General features: G+C 37.5%; 1 protein-coding gene across 13 annotated transcripts in view; it reads left to right on the top strand.

The window, feature by feature from the left end:
* The window catches only part of MSRA (methionine sulfoxide reductase A), a 547,769-nt gene that overhangs the window by 459,040 nt on the left and 69,076 nt on the right, over nt 1-19,653 (top strand). The window contains exon 6 of one of the 13 annotated variants that reach the window (XM_045461993.1): nt 7,744-7,815. The exons of the other annotated variants lie outside the window; for them this stretch is intronic. Within the exon in view, the coding sequence (XP_045317949.1) occupies nt 7,744-7,800 (57 nt within the window). The 3' untranslated portion in view covers nt 7,801-7,815. Of the gene's footprint in view, nt 1-7,743; nt 7,816-19,653 lie in introns of those variants that run through there. 13 annotated transcript variants of the gene reach the window in all.

Consider the following 19,653-nt stretch of genomic DNA (forward strand, 5'->3'; position numbering starts at 1 on the left):
ATATCCTCAAGACTTTTGACTCAGTAGATTGAAAGTTCTAGTGCTCTAGGGGTCAATGCTTCCATTAGAGAATGTTCATGATTCCCTTTGAATACGGAGTAGAAAATCTCCTCTGGACATTTTTGTCTCCTCTTGTTGATGAACCAATAGATGTATAAGGAAGTTTCTGTATTAATCAAGATGGAGGATCTCAACTTTCAAGGGGAAACAGTGGGAGTATGGATTATATGTGGATGCCTGGACCCACGAGGAGTAGGTTTGGATCACCCAGCAGGCAGAAAACTTTGCCCATCTGATTTGCTGGCATAGAGAAAGGAGATCATGAAATGGGTGGTACAAGAAAGAAACTGTGTTATCAACTTAGTTCTCATGCTATGTTTTAGTGCATTAATTGTCCTCTTTCCCTTCCATTTACCCCACTACCTTAATTGAAGAAATTATGTATGACATATGATAAATTTGTTAATGGGATTTTGTGTGTAGAGAACATGTGTGTGTGTAAAGAACATGAATTCTTTACCCAGACAAAAGATGAGGGTGGGTGTGGATGTTGAAAGACAAAAGGCAGGGGCGCCTGGGTGGCGCAGTCGGTTAAGCGTCCAACTTCAGCCAGGTCACGATCTCGCGATCCGTGAGTTCGAGCCCCACGTCAGGCTCTGGGCTGATGGCTCAGAGCCTGGAGCCTGTTTCCGATTCTGTGTCTCCCTCTCTCTCTGCCCCTCCCCCGTTCATGCTCTGTCTCTCTCTATCCCAAAAATAAATAAACGTTGAAAAAAAAATTTTTTTAAAGAAAGACAAAAGGCAGTGTTATAGATTGCATGTTTGTGTCTCCCCCAAATTTATAAGCTGAAACCCTAACCCTCAATGGGATGGAATTAGGAGGTGGAACCATTGGGAGGTAATTAGGTTTAGATTAAGTCATGAAGGTGGAGCCCTAATGTTGTGATTAGTGCCCTTATAAGGAGAGAAAGAGAAAGGAGCTCACTCTCTTGGCTACTTGAGGATGTGGCAAGAAGGTGGCTGTCTACAAGCCTGGAAATGGGCCCTCGCCAGACACCAGATCTGTTGGCACTTTGACCCTAGACATCTCAGCCTCTAGAATTGTGAGAAATAAATGTTTATTGTTTAATCTGACCGGTCTACAGTATTTTTGTTAAGGCAGCTATAAGTATGTGACTAAGACAGCCTGTACTGAATAGTTTTTATATTCAGATCCAGATAACCCTTCTCCATCTTTCTCTGTGTCCTGAGAGTCCTGAATGGGCTGTAACAAACAAAAGACTTCCTGGCTTTCTTGCTTTTAGGTCTGGCCCACAGAGGCACTTGTAGGAGATTGAGGGTGGGAGATGATTAAGGTCAAGACATTTGTTTTCCCAGCAGGTCCCCACAGGTTGGCTGTGAATGGGTGATAATTGCTCCATGCTGTTGTTGATTATGGCCCACAACACTATCTATTTAGAGTTCTCCTAAACCCTGTTTACTTTGTAAATATTCCTTATATGAGCCTCTTAATTATCCAGATTGAGTGTGCTATTTATTTCCTGGTAAGACCTTCAAGATACAAATGGGGAAAGTAAACTTTCTTCTACAATTAATTCCAAAAATTCATATAAAAAGACATTTCTATTCTAAGGTTCATGCTAATTAAGTAAAAATATTTTTAACTACTATGGTTTTGCATGTAAAATCACAGCATTTTAGAATGGGAAAGAGTCTTATAGATTATTTAAATGGCTGCTTGTTTTATAGGTGAGAAACCCGAGGACACCAGAGGCAACTTTTTCACTATTAGAAAGTGCCACAAATCCATTTACATATCAAAAAGAAATCTTCCCCCTGATGTTGAGATCACTGGCTCTGGTTCTTCCCTCTGGGGCTACCAGGGCCTCAGGAGATAGATACTTGAGGATATTTGAAGACAAAATAAACTCTCCTCAAATGATCTTTTCTAGGCTAAATAACTTTCTATATCCCTTCTAAAACCTTAATTTATACCTGTTGACTACCACTACTAGATTTCCCAGGTTCACCAATGAATGCCATTTGTTTAAGATTTCACTGTCCAACATGGTACCCACCAACCACATGTAGCCATTTAAAGTTAATTAAAATTAAATATAATTAAAAATCTAGTTCCTCAGTTGCACTACCTACATTTCAAGTACTCAATAGCCACAAGCATCTAAGTGGCCACCATATTGGATGGTGCAGATTTAGAACATTTCCATTACCACAGAAAAGTTCTATGGACAGCACTAATCCAAGGAAAGAGTTTGATGGGACTTGCAGGTCCTTCAGTCCTTATCATGTCCTTTTATTAATAGAGCGAAGTCATTATGTTGGCCCAAAGGATCAATGAAAGGTTCATATGAACTACCTTTAAGCCAGGGATTCCATTCATATTCTTATACTCTCACTTTATTATTAGCCTCTTAATCTTAGTTATAATAATTTACATTCGTTTGTTGATTTTTGTTCTGTTTATTTTAGCCCTGCACTTCAGTTTGTTAAAATAATTTAATTTAGACTCTGACATCTGGAATATTGTTTCCCTTTCCCAGTTTTGTCATGCATGGGCTTCATTAGCATGTCCTCAGTGTCTTCTTGAAAGTCATTATGCAAAATACTAAACTGGGCAGTTCACTTAGAAAGACATGTCCTTTGTTTAAGGTCTTAGAGCATGTATTATAATTGGCGTGCCTTTTCACTCTGCTGCCACTCCTGACCCTCACTCTCCCCAGCCTCTAGCAGAAATTATTGGTGGATTTCATGCTTTCTCCTGCTGAGCCCAGATGCACCTTCAGAATTCTCCACAAAGGACTTTGGGCAGCCACAGCCAACTATCAGACTTGGTTTTCCAGGTGAACTTTCTTTCCAGACCTATACCTTTTGACAAATGCTGTGGATATAATGCTTCAACTAGTTGTAAGTTTACCTATGAGAACAATCATACAAACAACATACCATTATTTTACCCACAACCTGATGATCAGAGAAAGGGGCAGATGTTTTGCTGAAATACAGAAATACCACTAAAGCTGAAGGAGAGATCAATTACAGCCTGACAGATCCAAGTGAAAATGCTATATATGCCTCTTATAGGTTGAATGACCTTGAGAAGAATCACATGATCTCTCTGAGACTCAGTTTCTTGGAGTGTAAAGTGGTGATGACAATACATACATTGTTGGTTTTTTGGGAAGATTGAATATTTATGTACACATAAAGGTCATTCCCTAGAAATTTTGTCAGCTATTCAAACAAACTAATCTTGTTTGGATAAGGTCACTGATTATTCTTGGGGCCAGGCTGGATTCACAAAAGTAAATGAGATTAAAAGCCTCATCAAATAATCTCCTCTTCATAAGAAGATTTAAAAATAATATCTGCAATGCAGGGAGCACTTACTATGTTTCAGGATCTGTACCCAGTGTATATATAATACATAACATATATATTATACATACCATATGAAAATATATCATATATATACTGTATTATATATTCTTGTTTATATACATATTATATAATTTGTTATTTGGTGGGACTTAAAAATGTTTTTAATGTTTATTTCTGAGAGAGAGAGAGAGAGAGAGCAGGGGAGGGGCAGAGAGAGAGGAAGACACAGAATCTAAAGCAGGCTCCAAGCTGTCAGCACAGAACCCAATGTGGGGCTCGAAATCACAAACTGCGAGATCATGACCTGAGCCGAAGTTGGATGCTTAAGCTTAACAGTCTGAGCCACCCAGGCACCCCTTGATGAACTTTTAAAATATCATTTACTCTTATGAATCCACCCTGCCTCAGAATGATCGTGATGTTTTCCAAACATTATTAATTTGTAGTAATATTTTATAAAATTTCAAGGGAACAATCTTTTTTTTTCTACCTTATATTTGATTCCAAGATGCCTTTTTTGCCCCCTGAAAATCTAGATATTTCCATCTGAGCTCAAGCTATAGGTTTATGGCAATACCTATGTTTTGAGTTCCAATTGAGACATTGGGACACCAAGAACACATCTTCTCTGATATAAGCAATGGCTGTGGAACAGATATTCCTGGACACCCGCAGTTTATTTACTGGTGTTACTTACTGGTGCATACAGGATGCAACTCTATGGGCCATCTACCCTATCCTTGCTACACAGGTGTTCTACTGAGTGGCCCCCTTGGAGGTAGGAGTAAAAGGAATAGCTCTGGACTGAGGCTCCTGGATCACCTGTAAAAATCACTTGTGCATTAGAGAATTCCTTCCTTCTTCCTTCCTTTCCTTTCCTTTCCTTTCTTTTCCTTTCCTTCCTTCTTTCCTTCCTTCCTTCCTTCCTTTTCTCCCTCCCTCATTCCTTTTCCTTCCTTCTTTCCTTCCTTCTTTCCTTCCTTCCTTCCTTTCCTTCCTCCCTCTTTTCTTTTCTTTTCTTTTCTTTTCTTTTCTTTTCTGTCTTTCCATTAGAAGATTTCATCCACGATTTTCCTCTCACTGTTCATTCATTCATTCATTCATTCTATCAACCTGTATTTATTGAGTTCCTAGTATGTGCCAGGGTCTATGATAGATGATGGGGTACCATGTGAGCCAAACATGGTTTCTGGCCTCATAAAAATCAGACTAGTGGGGAAAATAGACATTAAACTAACAACATCACAAATATATAATTACAAAATATGGACAGTGTTCAGAGGGAAAATTATGGTGTGTTATAAAAATGTAAAAATGAAGAGTTCTGATTCAAGCTGACGAAGTTCCATAAGGGCTGACTTTTGAAAGATTCATGAGAATTAACATGCAGAGGTGAAGATGTGGTCAAGAGAAGGGGCACAGTCCAGTCAGAGGCATGTAAAGACCCTGAGGTGGGAAGGAACAGAGTATTTTGGGGGAACTGAAGAAAAGATGGGAAAAAAGGATATCTAAGAGCAGTGGTGATGGTGATATATGTGTGGTAATGATTATTTTTTTTATAGCTGACCCGTATGAGCAGGAGTCTGAGGGATTAAGTTAGCAATGCCAACAAAGTAGGTTTCTGTCTTTTTGAGTATCCATAATTGAACTACTGCACTATGCACCCTGTTTGCATGAAGCTGCTACCTCTTTTGTTTTGTTTGTTATTGATTTTGTTTTATCTATCTTCCAGGGTCACATCTTGAGGGCCCCCTGGGGCCTTTGGTTTTTATTGTGGATGCTTTTCTTAAAACTGCAATTAGCTATCAGATTTCCTTTTTTTTTTTTTTTTTAAGATTTTTTTTATTTGGTGGTGCAATCTCTACACCAAACATGGGGCTTGAACTCATGACCCCAAGATCAAGAGTCGCACACTCTTCTGACTGAGCCAGGCAGGTGCCCAGATTTCTTTTCTTTAAAAAAAGATATTTTGGGAAAAACGGGTACATTGAGATGTTATTGACACACAAAACCCCCCACAAATTTTATACTTAAAATATACTTTGAGAAATTTTTATAAGTTTCTGACATGCACATAACCATGAAACTATCACTACAATTAGGATAATAAATATATCCATCACCCCATGCCTCTTTGACTCCCTCATTTCTGGGCATCCTTCCTCCACCCAATAACCTCTCCTGCACCCAGTCCTGAGGCAATCAGCTTTATGTCATTACAGTTAGTTTGCATTTCTAGAATTGCTTATAACTAGGCTCATATGGTATTTACTCTTTCTTTGGCTTCTTAACACTTGGTGTAAGTGTATTAAGATTCATCCATGTGGGTGCATGTTTTTTTTGATTCATTCCTTTTTATTTCTGAGTAATATTTCATTGTGTGATTGTATCACAATTTGTTTATCCATTCATTTTTTTTGAGGGGCATTTGAGTTGTTTTCCATCTGTGACATTAATACATAAAGCTCCTATGGAATTCATGTGCTTGTCTTTGTATGGATATATGCTTTTATTTCTCTTGCGTCAATAAAATGGCTAAACCGTGTGATGGATGAATGTTTAACTTTTTAAGAAGCTGACAGACTCTTTTACAAAATGGTGTAAGATTTTACATTATCACCAGCAGCATGTGAGATTTTCAGTTCCTTCATATCTTCATCAGAACTTGGCAATGGCCAGTCTTTTTGACTAAAGACATTTAAGATGGTGTGAAGGGGCGCCTGGGTGGCACAGTCGGTTAAGCGTCCGACTTCAGCCAGGTCACGATCTCGCGGTCCGTGAGTTCGAGCCCCGCGTCAGGCTCTGGGCTGATGGCTCAGAGCCTGGAGCCTGTTTCCGATTCTGTGTCTCCCTCTCTCTCTGTCCCGCCCCCGTTCATGCTCTGTCTCTCTCTGTCCCAAAAAAAATAAATAAACGTTGAAAAAAAAAATTTTAAGATGGTGTGTAGCAATATCTCACTGTGGTTTTAATTTGTATTTCCCTAATGGCAAATAATGTTGAATACATTTTCATGTGTTTATTTGCCATGTCTTCTTTGGTGATATGTCTGTTCAAATATTTCCCCCCTCTTTTTTTTTTTGTTAGGTTGTTATCTTAATACTGAGTTTTGAGAATCCTTTATGTATTGTAGATACAAATCCTTAATGGTGTCTCTCAAAGATGGAAATTCTTAATTTTGATAGAGTCCAATTAATCAAGTTTTTCCTCTATGGATTGTGCTTTTTTAAATATAAATTTCAGTTAGTCAACATACACTACAATATTGGTTTCAGAAGTAGAATTCAGTGATTCATCACTTACATACAACACCCAGTGCTCCTCATAACAAGTGCCCTCCTTAATACCCATCACTCATCTAGCCCATCTCCCACCCATCTCCCTCCATCAACCCTCAGTTTGTTCTCTATTGTTAAGCATCTCTTGTGGTTTGTTTCTCTTTCTTCTCTTCCCCAATACCATATGTTCATCTGTTTTACTTATTAAATTCCACATGAGTGAAATCATATAATATTTATCTTTCTCTGAATGACATTTCGATTAGCTAGAATGCTAGCTCCATCAACATAATTGCAAATGGCAGGATTTCATTCTTTTTGATGGCTTAGTAATATTCCATTGTGTATATATACCACATCTTTATCCACCAGTCGTGGGCATTTGGGCTCTCTCCATAGTTTGTCTATTATTGATAATGTTGCTAGAAACATTGGAAAGCATGTACGCCTTTGAATCTGTATTTTTGTATCCTTTGGGTAAATACCTAATAGTGCAATTACTGGATCATAGAATAGTTTTATTTTTAGCTTTTTGAGGAACCTCCATAACGTTCTTCAGAATGGATTGTGCTTTTGATCACATATCTAGGATATCTTTGCCTAGTGTTAAAAGTTTTATAGTTTAAGTTTTTACATTTTGGCCTGTGGTCCATTTTGAATTGATTTTTGTATGAGGTATAAAGTATGAATTGAAATTCTATTTCCCTCCATACAGATATCTAATTGTTCTAGTGCCATTTGTTGAAAAAACTATTCTTTTCAACTGAACTGATTTTTCACATTTGTTGAAAATCAATTATCCATAAATATGGGTCTATTTCTGGACTATCTATTCTATTTTATTGAACTATTTGTCTATATGCCAATACTGCACAGTCTTGATTGCTATGGATTACCAGATAAGTATTAAGATCAGGGAGTATGAACAGTGAAAATAAGTGAAGGTTAAAAATCAGAAGTTAAAGTCCCTCTCTGGTTTCAAATCAGGTACGTAAATGGTCTTTTTCTCATACTCAGCATGAATACTCCCTAAATTTCTTTAAAATTTGATTTTGTTCTTTATTTCAAGATAAAGTGCTATGAACAGTCAGAACCTATTTTCCCTGATCCTGACAAATTCACATGAAGCTACTTCACAGGAATTGAATTTTCAAAGCAGCCCTTGGAGGGGCCATGTGGCCCTACAACAGTAAGATGCCAGCAGCCCTGGGAGCCAGACTGATGTGGGCATCTGGGAGGGAACATGGGAAGGATCTGCATGCAAACTGGTTGTGAATGCAACTGTTTTTAAGTATCTCTCTGGAAACTTAAGCATTAGTAACTTACATCTTCACTTTATAGCATATTACATCACTTTATAATGTTTAGCAAATTCAAGTAGTGTAAGTTCTCCAATTTTCTTCTCTTTTAAACTTGCTTTAGTTATCCTCGGTCCTTTGCATTTCTGTACAAATTTTATAATCAGCTTATCAGTTTCTATAAGAAAGAATTCTGTTAGGATTTCAGTTAAGATTGCATTGAATCAGATCAATTTGGGAAGAATTTACAGCTTAAAAAATATTGTGTCTTTCAATCCATGAACACAATATAGCTCTCAATTTAACTAATTAATTTGTCTTAATAATGTTTTGTAGTTTTCAGTGTATAGGTCTTACACATATTTTTTAGATTTATCCCTAAGTATTTCTTTTTTTTTTTAGAGTTGTTACAGCGTTTTTAAAAATTTTGCTTTCCAATTGCTCGTTGCTAATTTATACAAATGCATTTGATTTTGGTACACTTTTTTATTTTATTTTATTTTTTTAAATTTTTTTTTCAACGTTTATTTATTTTGGGGACAGAGAGAGACAGAGCATGAACGGGGGAGGGGCAGAGAGAGAGGGAGACACAGAATCGGAAACAGGCTCCAGGCTCTGAGCGATCAGCCCAGAGCCTGACGCGGGGCTCGAACTCCCGGACCCTGAGATCGTGACCTGGCTGAAGTCGGACGCTTAACCGACTGCGCCACCCAGGCGCCCCTGGTACACTTTTTTATACTACCACCTCACTAAATTCACTGATTCTAGTCTCCTTTTGTAGTTTCAATGGGATTTCTTACATAGATGATCATGTTATCTGCAAGTAGACACAGTTATACTTCTTCATTTCCAATCTATGTACCTTCCCAGTCCCCAGCCCTTGCCTTATTGAACCTGATCTCCAGTACAATATTGAATAGAAATTTTAAGAGCAGATGTATTTGTCTTGCTCCTGATCTCAGGGGGAAAGCATTTAGTCTTTCACTATTGAATATGATGTTAATTGTAGATATTTAATAAAAGCTCTTTGGCAAGTTTCCTTCTATTCATAGTTTAGAAAAAATTTTGCTTTGTTTGGTTTTTGTGTTTGTTTGTTTTTTAATCAGGAGTGGAATTTGGTTTCATCAAATGCTCTTTTACAACTAGCAGATAATATAGATGTTCTGTATTAGTCTGTGAATGTGGTGAATTGTGTTGATTGTTTTTGCCTTGTTAAATCAATCTTGTATTCCTGGGTAAATTTACTTGGCCTTGATATAATATCCCTTTCATATATTATTGGATTTAATTTGCTAAAATTTTCCTAAGAATTTTTGCATTTATGTTTATGAGGAATATTCATCTGTAGTTTTCTTGTAGTGTCTTTATCTGGTTTTTGGTATTAAGGTAATGCTGGCCTAGTAAAATTAGTGGAAGGTATTCCCTCTTTTTCAATTTTCTAAAGAAGTTAATTAGAATTAGTATTATTTTTTCCTTAAATGTTTCATAGAATATGCCAGTGAAACCATCTAGATCTTTAGTGTTCTATGTGAGAGGGTTTTTAATTACAAATTCAATTTGTTTCATAGACATAGGACGATTCAGATTATCTATTTCTTTCCGAATTTGTTTTTCATAAAGTTTGTCTATTTCATCTAAGTTGTTAAATTTATAGACATTACATTTGATAATCTTTTTAAGAATCATAGAATCTCTAGTGATGTTTCTCCTGTCATTCCTAACATTGGTAATTTGTTTCTTCTCTCTTTTCTTCTAATCAGTCTTTCCATAGGTTTATCAATTTTATTGGTCTTCTAAATGAACCAACTTTTGGTTTCATTGAGTTTCTTCTAAAATATTTCCTATCCAATTGATTTATATCCTGAGCTTTTTTATTTTTATTGTGTTTACTTTAGCTTTACTTTTCTCTCCATCTTACTGGTTTCTAGTTGGAAGCTAAGATTGTTGGTTTGAGACTATTTTTTTCTTTCATAATACAGGTATTAGGTGCTATAAATTTTTTTCTACTGCCACAAATTTTGCTGTGCTCTATTTTCATTTTCACTTAGTTAAAATACTTTTTAAATTTCTTCTATTATTCTTTGATTTGTGAGTTATTTATAAGTGTATTTTTTAATTTCCAATCCAAGGATGTGTTATCAATCTCTAATTTCATTCCATCATTGTCAGTAAACATACTTTATGTATTTTGAATGCTTTTAAATTTGAGACTTCTTTTATGGACCAGAATATAGTCTATTTTTAATGTTTCAAGTGAACTTGAGAAGAATGTATATTTTGCTGTCGTTGGTTGGAGTATTCCATAATTGTCAATTAGGTCAAATTGGTTGATTATGCTAAGTCTTCTATACTTTAATGATATTCTACTTACTTGTTTTATCAATTATTGAAAGAGCAGTAATGAAATATCCAACAGTGGTTGTGACTTTGTCCATTTCTCCGTACAGTTTTGCTTCATGTATTTGAAAATTCTGTCACTAGGTGCATAAACACTTAAGGTTTTCATCTTTTCTTGATGAGTTGACCCTTTTATCATTACAATAAGTTTAAATTTATCCTTGGTAATATTCTTTGTTCTGAAATCCACCCTGTCTTATATTAGTATATTAATTCCAGCTTTTTTTAGATTAATGTTCACATGATATATAAGTTTCCATTCTTTACTTTCAACCAATTTGTATCTTTATATTTAAAGTGAGTTTGTATGCAGCATATAATTGAGTTGTGCTTTTTAAGTCAATCTATCTCTGACTTTACGTGTATAAATTTAAGTTTGATGTGATGATTTATATAGTTAGGTTTATATCTTTTATATATTTATTTGTCTTCTACTTGTCCATTTGTTCTTTCTTCCTCTTTTCATTTTTCTCTCTTCATTTAAGACACTGAGTGTTTTTATTCTATTTTATCTCCTTTGTTGTCTTGTTACCTATATTTTTCTGTTGTATTATTTTGGTGGTTGCTTTAAGGTCTTTATATTTTTAACCTATCACCATTTACTTCAATTGATATTGTATCAGTATATACTACAAGTACCTACAAACAGTGTACTTCCATTTCTCTGCATCTGGTCACTATGCCATTGTTATCATACATTTTATCCTGTACATGTTATAAACTCCACACACATTGTTATTTATTTAAATAATTTATTTTTTGAGAGACAGAGAGAGACATGGTGTGAGCAGGAGAGGAGAAGAAAAAGAGGGAGTCACAGATTCCAAAGCAGGCTCCAGGCTCTGAGCTGTCAGCACAGAGCCTGATGAGGGGCTCGAACTCATGAACTGCGAGATCATGACCTGAGCCCAAGTCAGATGTTTAACTGACTGAGCCACCCAGGTGCCCCTGTTATTAATGCTTTAAACAATGATTTTATAAAGAGATATACATAAAAATAAAAATTAGTTTATATTTACCCACATAGTTACCATCTCTAGTGCTCTTCATTCCTTTGGTTAATTCATATTTCCATCTAGTGTCATTTTCCCTCTGCTTGGAAGACTTCCTTCAACATTTCTTATAGTAGTGACATAGTGATGAATGTTTTCAGTATTTGCATGTCTTAAAAAGTCTTTATTCCACCTTTGTTCATGAAACATATTTTTTTAGTTTGATGTCTTTTTTTTTTCCTCCAGGAATTTAAAGATGCTGCTTCCTTGTCCTTTTTTTGGCTTGCATTCCTTTCAATGAAAAATCTGCTATCATTCTTTGTACATATGTACACAATTTTTTCTCCCATCTGGCTGCTTTTAAGATTTTCTCTTAAATTACTAGTTTTTAGGTAAGTTGATTATTATAGTGTGTGAAATTGTGTTGCCCCACATAATATGTTCAAGTCCCAAGCTTTGATATCTGTGAATATGACCTTATTTGCAAATAGTCTTTGTAGATGTAATCCAGTTAAGATGAGATAATACTGGTTTAGGATGGACCCTAGTCCAATGACTGGTGTCCTTATAAGACAAATTTGAACACAGATACACAGAGAGGAGACCGCCGTGTAAAGACAGACACACAGAATGAACTCCATGTGATGATGGAGGCAGAGTTTGGAGTGATGAAGCTAAAAACCAAGGAATATCAAAGGTTTCTGGCAGTCACCAGAATCTAGGAAGAGGCAAGGAAGGATCTATCCCTATAGCTATCAGAGACAGCATTGCCCTGCTGGCATTTTGATTTCAGACTTCCAGCCTTCAGAATTGTGAAATAAATTTCTATTGTTTTAAGCCACCCCATCTATAGTAGTTTGTTACAACAGCCTTGGGAAACTAATACAATTATAATGTGCCTTGGTGTAATGTTCTTCACATTTCTTGTGCTTGGACTTTAATGCACTTGAAACTATGGGTTTATAGTTTTCATGAAGCTTGCAAACTTTCTGCCATTAAATTTTAAAATATTTTAGCTGTCCCCTCCCTTTCTTGGGGATTACAATTAAATGTCCCACTAATAACTGATCATTTTTTTCAGGCTTTTTGTCTCTGAGTTTTATTGGAGGATTCAATTATCCTATTGCTTTCTAGTTGTCTTCAAGTTCACTAATGTTTTCTTTTGCAATCTTTAATCTGCTGTTAATCCCATATGGTGTATTTTTCATCTCAGATATTGTGATTTTCATTTCTTGGTGTTTGGGGATATCATCTTCCGTGTCTCCACTAACATGTGTGATCTTTCCTCTAAGCTTTTTGAACATATTGAATACATTTATAACAACTGTTTAAGTGTATTCATCTACAAACAATATCATCTGTGTTACTTCTGAATCTCTTTAGGTTTACCAAGTATTCCTATTATGGGTCTTATTTTATTAATTATTTGCTATGCTTAGTAACGTTTGATTGAATGCCAGAGACATTGTGGATTTTACCTTTTGGATGCTGGATATTTTTGTACTCCTATAAGCATGCCTGAATTTTCTTTTCTTTTCTTTTCTTTTTTTTTTTTTTTTTTTTTGAGAGAGAGGGATTGAGAGAGAGAGAGAGCATTCACACACAGGAGAAGGGCAGAGGGAAGCAGGGGGGGAGACTCTTAAGCTGGCTCCATGCCTAGTATAGAGCCCAACTTGGGGCTGTATCTCATGACCCCGAGATTGTGATCTGAATGGAAAATAGAGTTGGATGCTTAACTGACTGAGCCACTCAGGCACCCCAGCCTAAACTTTATTCTGTGATGCATCTAAGTTACTTCTAAACCATTTAATCCTTTCAGGACTTATTTTAAGCTTTCTTAGGTGGGACCAAAGCAGCATTTAATCTAGGACTAAGACTTAACCCACTTAGGAACCTTCTACTTGATGCTTCAAGAATTATGAGATTTTCTACTCTGGTTGGTGGAAACCAGAACTATTTATTCACCAGCCTGTATGAGCTCCGAGGCTTATTCTAACTCTTTCAGACAGTTAAATCACAGCTCAGGAGAATCATGTGTGCAAGGGCCTACTTATTCATTATATAGAATAGGCACAGTGCCTAGAGCCTATAATACTTTAAAGGAGCTCAAAAAACTGTTTCGATTTCTTTTATGATTAAAAGAAAAAATTCTACAGAAAATGTTTTAATATATACTAACATTTTTATCTTTATACCAATGCACTTATAAAATACATGGATATATAGAGAAAGTGCCTCAAGAAGAGAAAAATCCCCACAAAATCATAAGTGGTCTTGCATGTAGATAGGAGATCACATCTAGGTTAAGAGCTGGGAGTAAAGATTATCTCTCAACAAGTAGTAATTGAAACCATGTAATTGGGTGAACTCCCTAATGGACTGGTTTCCTGGGAAACAAGAAGAGAGCAAAGTCTGAGCCCTGGGTTTAGTACACAGTGTATCAGCACAAGGAGAAACAGGATAGATAGAGGGAGAAGAATAGTGAGAGAGGCTCTGTGGGGTGGTGTCGAAAGCAGGGCCTTTAAAGTCAGAATACCCAAGGCAAGTTCACTTACATTTCTCAGCTTGAGTTTACTTGTCTCTAAAAAGGAGTTAGGGGGCACCTGGGTGGCGCAGTCGGTTAAGTGTCCGACTTCAGCCAGGTCACGATCTCGCGGTCCGTGAGTTCGAGCCCCGCGTCAGGCTCTGGGCTGATGGCTCAGAGCCTGGAGCCTGTTTCCGATTCTGTGTCTCCCTCTCTCTCTGCCCCTCCCCCGTTCATGCTCTGTCTCTCTCTGTCCCAAAAATAAATAAACATTGAAAAAAAAATTTAAAAAAAAAGGAGTTAGTGCTACTGCATTACAAGTATCTGTGAGAATTCTTGACTGTCTGTGAAAAGATCTGTGAGAGATCTTGACTGTCCTCAGGAGATATCTCTGAAAGTTTTGTGTAAAGGACAAAACTCTGCAGGTATTTTCTTTTGGAGAAACAAGAAGGCTCTAAATAATGGAAACCAAGGTTATGGAGGGGTTGATGGTACTAAAGTCATCAAATGATAGAACTGAGAGAGGCCCTTGGGGCCACTTAATCCAACTTTACACAAGAAGAAACCAAGGAGTCAAAGACATCAGAGACATTAAAGTGAAGGAGACCATGGACAGGGACTCACCTGCTACAGATAGTGTGGGAAACAAGGTTTCTAAGATGTCAGTCACTATAAGCCTGGGAGAGGTTAAGAGGGCCAGCATGATGCTAAGTATCAAAACCAGTATCTAGCACACAGAATTAAATGTGGATAACAATGTAGTACTTCCCCATTTAGTTGTTAGGATGATAAAATGACATAACACTTGCAAAGAACTTAGTTCTCAGAATTTGCTAGCTTACAAAGACAATTTTCTCAAAGCATACTTAGAGTGATTGACCACTCAATCCCTATTAGGGAACTAGATAATTTGATTCAACCTGTTTTGGCCTTGATCAGTTTTCTCATTTTATCATCATAGGCCTGTTGGGTTTTAGGACCATTAGTCTCCCTTATTTTAGCTCAGAGGGTGAATGAAGAATCAGGAGTCCATGTGAGTGCTCAGGAAAAAAATGCATTAAGGAAATAAGCTCAATGTTGAGACTAGATCTAACATTCTTAGAAGACTTTAGTTCTTCACTCTAAGCAGAATCAGTTAGAATGTAATCAATTCCTGTATGAAGGCACAAGTCCAGGACCTACCTTATCCCCTCTGTCCCAAATGGAATTAATAAAACTAGAGTTGAGTCTTTGTCATCCTGTGCTCAAATACCCTAGTTGCCTGGGAACAAGAAAGAATCAGGGCATTGCTCAAATACAAAAGTAGAAAAAGAAACAGGCTAAAATCCATAGGGAAAAATTTCCATTTCTTAATCTGTCTTCTGTCCCAAATAGCTCTGCTATCTTCCCCCCAATTTGTTTTTATGTGTTAGATTTCTTTCTCTTGTAGCAGATGCCACCTGACTGACAGTCCCTAAATTAGGTCAAGGGAGTGGTGATGAATTGACACAGGCCTTCAGGCTATGTCGTGCCTTGTCCTCACACTCCCTCCAGTTCCCTGGCCTGCTTTACATGGCATCTTAGAGTGGTTTTCTGTTCCTCAGAACCATAGGATCTTGGGTAATCCTCTGTTCACCTTCAGGACCCTCAACTTGTGGATTTTCAGCCCTGTTAGATGGAAGGAGAGAATAAATAGATCTTGACTGTCCTCAGCCCTTTATGCCTTCCCCTAACCTTGAGTCCTCTCATTTTTATTCCATTCTAGCACTGACGAAATAATTTCAGAGGACAATTATCCTTTTTTCATGGCAGCCAGAAAACCACTCTTCTCTTCTAGGACTTCCACTGCATTAGGGCCTATTTCAAACAGATCCAAGTCAGGGATCCCCTATGTGCAATTGTGATAACATTGGTGTAGTGAGTAAAATATAGGTTTTAGAGTCAAATTCCAGGAAACTGAGACTGAGAGAAGTGGCTTGCCCAGTATAACCCAGTAAGAGGCAGAGTCCTGTGTCAAACCACACCCTTACAAGTCTTACTCCAATCCACCTTTTGCTACCTCACTTAAAAGTTGAATTTTAAACCTGAATACCTTCCTCCTTCCTTGATAATCTCTGTTAAGAACCTAAGGCCAAATTTTCCCTTTTCCTCAAGATGTTCTTTAAGAGAATAGCTATGGCATGCTTAGGACTAATATTTGAGAGGAAAAATCTAATATGCTGAAGATGCTCGTCAGAGGTGTTGAAGCAAGAATCCTGATGGATACTGTGGCCCTGTGAGCAGGGAATTTTCCTTTCTAAAGGTATTAAAAAAACAAATAGGGTCTTGATTTTCACTTCTGGACAGTATGCTGTAAGTTACGGTAGACCAGTGTTTCCATTGTATCAACAGAAAAGCCTGGATAATTTTTTCTTTAATTACAGCAAAGGAAAGCTGTGAGAGCCATGAGGACTAAATAAACTAAAATTTCAGAGAACCAACACTGTTAAGAATGAGATGCATCCCTCCCCTTTTTGGGGGCCATTTGCCACCACTGGCTGTAAGTTGAGAATCAGATTTGCACCAGAAAGAGACCATCCACAGGAGCAGAGGAAACCACTGATGCATTAATAGCAGTTGTCTGGGTCTGGAGGAGAGATGAGAAACTTGAGAGGCCCAAATGCACAATTGCAAGATGAATGTATGACTGGCAAGCTAAACCAGTATTTTCTTAAAAGCCAGAGAGAAGTATATGCAGTCTCTAAGATCTACCAGTTGAAGGAATCTGCCTCAAGATCACCACTCATGTCCTCCTTAGGACAGGTGCCAGGTGGAAGCTATCTGAGAAGAGGCTGGAGACGTAGGCTGGGAACCCCAGATCTCCTGCAGACTTTCAAAGCTGAGAAATTTGAGACCTCCAGGCTGTCAATGAGAAAATATGGATTGGTGAGAGAAATACTGATTTTATCTGAGGTTTGACTGCAAAACATTTATAACCCAACTAAATCCCTAGTTGGTTTGAGATGGTCAGCCCTTTAATTTATCTACCCAACAGAGAACAAGGGATTCCTCTCATGTGGAAGACAACAGTAAGTGGAACCTCTCTTCCTTTTCTTTTTCTAAATACATAATGTTGTGTATTTGAATTGATTAAACTTAATTAAAATTTATAAAATTTAAATTAACCATAGAAAGAAGCAAGAAAATATAGCTCCACAATCTAGACACTAACATTGCCAGTATGGAAAAGAAAAACAAGTATATGCTACTTACATATATTAAATATAAGAGCACAGAAGGGTTGAAAGAAAATAATATGAAGAAACTATGAAAAAACACTAACCAAAAGATGGCTGGTGAAGCTATACTAATATCAAAGTAGATTTTAAGACATGAACAGAGGTAGAATCACATAGGAGTCACACATTGGAGGTAGCAGACAGGGGGGCTTTAGATTAACCATAATTAATATGTTAAGTAAAATGGAGACAAGGTAGATAGAATAAATGAAAAAAATTAACTAAGAAATGTAAATTGTAAAGAGCCAATGGATCTAGTGGAATCCCCCAAAATAGTATCTGAAAATAATAATTAAATGGGTAGTTTCAACAATAGACACAGCCAAACACGAAATTAGTTAACTAAAAGACAAGTCAAGTGCCAAGATGAAAAAACAGAAAACATGCACAGCAAGGAGTCATGTGGGACACATTTATAGTGCCTATTATATCTATAAGTATAGTTTCAGAAGAAGAGTAAAAGAGAAAGGAATGAGACAAAATCAATATTCAAAAAGTATTGAATGAACACTTTTCAAAACTTATGAATATCAATCCCCATATTCAAGGTCAGAGAACCTCAAGGAAGAGAAACACAAAGAAAACCACAACCATATCATAGTAAAACTGCTGAAAACCAAGACAGTGAAAATCTTTAAAGCAGTCAGAATGGGGGAAAAAAGCACAGTATCTACAAGGAAACAGCAGTAAAAATGAGAGCTGACTCCTCAACAAAAATGGTAAAACACATAAGATAATGTACTATCATCTGTAAAGTGATGAAAGAAAAATAAGAAACAATCTAGAATCTTAGTCCAGTAAAATATCCTTCAAAACAATAAATTATATTTCATAAAAAAATAACGATGGTGAAATAAATTCTTTGAAGCAAATGGAAACTGAGAGAACTTGTTGCCAACAGGCTTTCATGAAAAGAATAATGAAAGGGAATTTTTTGGGTAGAATAAAAATAATCCTGCATGGAAATATAAAATATAAGATGGTGGAGGGAGCCAAGATGGCGGAACAGCATGGAAGTGTTTTGTGTGTCTCACGTCCATGTAATTAATACAGCCAGACCAACACTAAACCATCCTGAACACCTAGAAAACTGATTGAAGGATTAACACAGAAATCTGCACAACCTGAACCACAGAATTAAGCAGGTACACAGCATGGACAGGTGAATTTGGGGAGCAAGAAGGCATGGGAAGGGAGGTGCTTTTGCGAGTGGAGAGAGGATGGAGACAGGGGGTGGGGGAAGGGAGAATATGGGAAAAGCACCCCTCTCCAAAAGCAGTTGTAGAGAAAGTAGAAAATTGGAAACAGCTGCAGGAACTAAACTAAAAAGGGAGAAAGGAGAGGGTTTAAATTCCATTAAGACTTTAAACAAGGGGAGCACAAAGTCTGCAACTCCACAGCTCAATACCTGGCAGTACTCTGGTGAGAAGGGTGAATCTCCAGGAACAGAGTGGGGTCTGGGAGGCTCTTAGGCCACACGGGGAAAAGCGGTCCCTCTGCTGGAAGGACATTTGGTAGAGACTGTTGAAGCCACCTGGTCCCAGCAGACCCCAGAGAACATCCACATTTTCTGGCTCTGGAACAAAGTCATTAAGGGTGAAGCCTGGTGCCAGATGTGTGTTGTGATTTTCCATAATCCCAAAATGCTGCTGCTACACTATGTCGTGAACTTTTTATGGGGCAGGCTGGCACCTGGCCGCACTCTCGGGGCACCAGCAGCAGCAGGGTCCTGCAAGCATTCCTGGGTGCAGCTGACACTTGGCCATTGCTCATTCAGCCATTGCTCGGGAGACCCTCCTACAGAAGGGTGGAATGGGTCAAAGCCGCAGTCCTTCAAAAGGGGCCAGGGAAAACAGCCACATCTGAGACAAAACTCGGGAGAGAGATACTGCCTGGGGCCTGGTCATGGGCAGTGAAAAAGTGGGGAGTGGACAAAAGCCAAAGACAGAGGACAGGTGCGTGATTGCTGATCTGGGAGAACAGAGTTCTGATACTAGAGACTGGGTAGCTGGGTGGCGCTATTTTCACTGCTCCCATGCATGTGTATATGCACCTGGGAGCCCCACGAAAATCCACCCCAGTAGGCTAGCAGTGCCATCTAGTGGAGAACGGAGCCATTACTCTGAGCCCCACCCAACTGGGCCAACCTCGCTCTTCAAGAACACAAGTCTCACTGCCTACTTAGTTTGTGGACCATAAGCGCTACATCGTCTGACTTCTGGGGGGAAACGAAGTAATGTCAGTCCTATTTCAATCTGTTAGCAGGTCCACCTATTCAATTTTCTTTCATTTTTCTCTTTACACTTCTTTTCTTTTTCTTGAATACAGAAAGAGAAAAAATTCATTTTTATTTTCAATTTTTATTAAAAGTATTTTTCGTTATTTTTTTACTGTATTTTTTACTTTTGTGTAAATTTTTTCAAATTCTGTTTTACTTCCATCATTTTAGTCTACTACAGTGTATTCACTTTTTCAAATGATTTCCTTTTTTTTCTTTTCTCTTTTTCATTT

This window comes from Leopardus geoffroyi, chromosome B1 (assembly GCF_018350155.1).
Source record: "Leopardus geoffroyi isolate Oge1 chromosome B1, O.geoffroyi_Oge1_pat1.0, whole genome shotgun sequence".
Lineage (NCBI taxonomy): Eukaryota > Metazoa > Chordata > Mammalia > Carnivora > Felidae > Leopardus > Leopardus geoffroyi.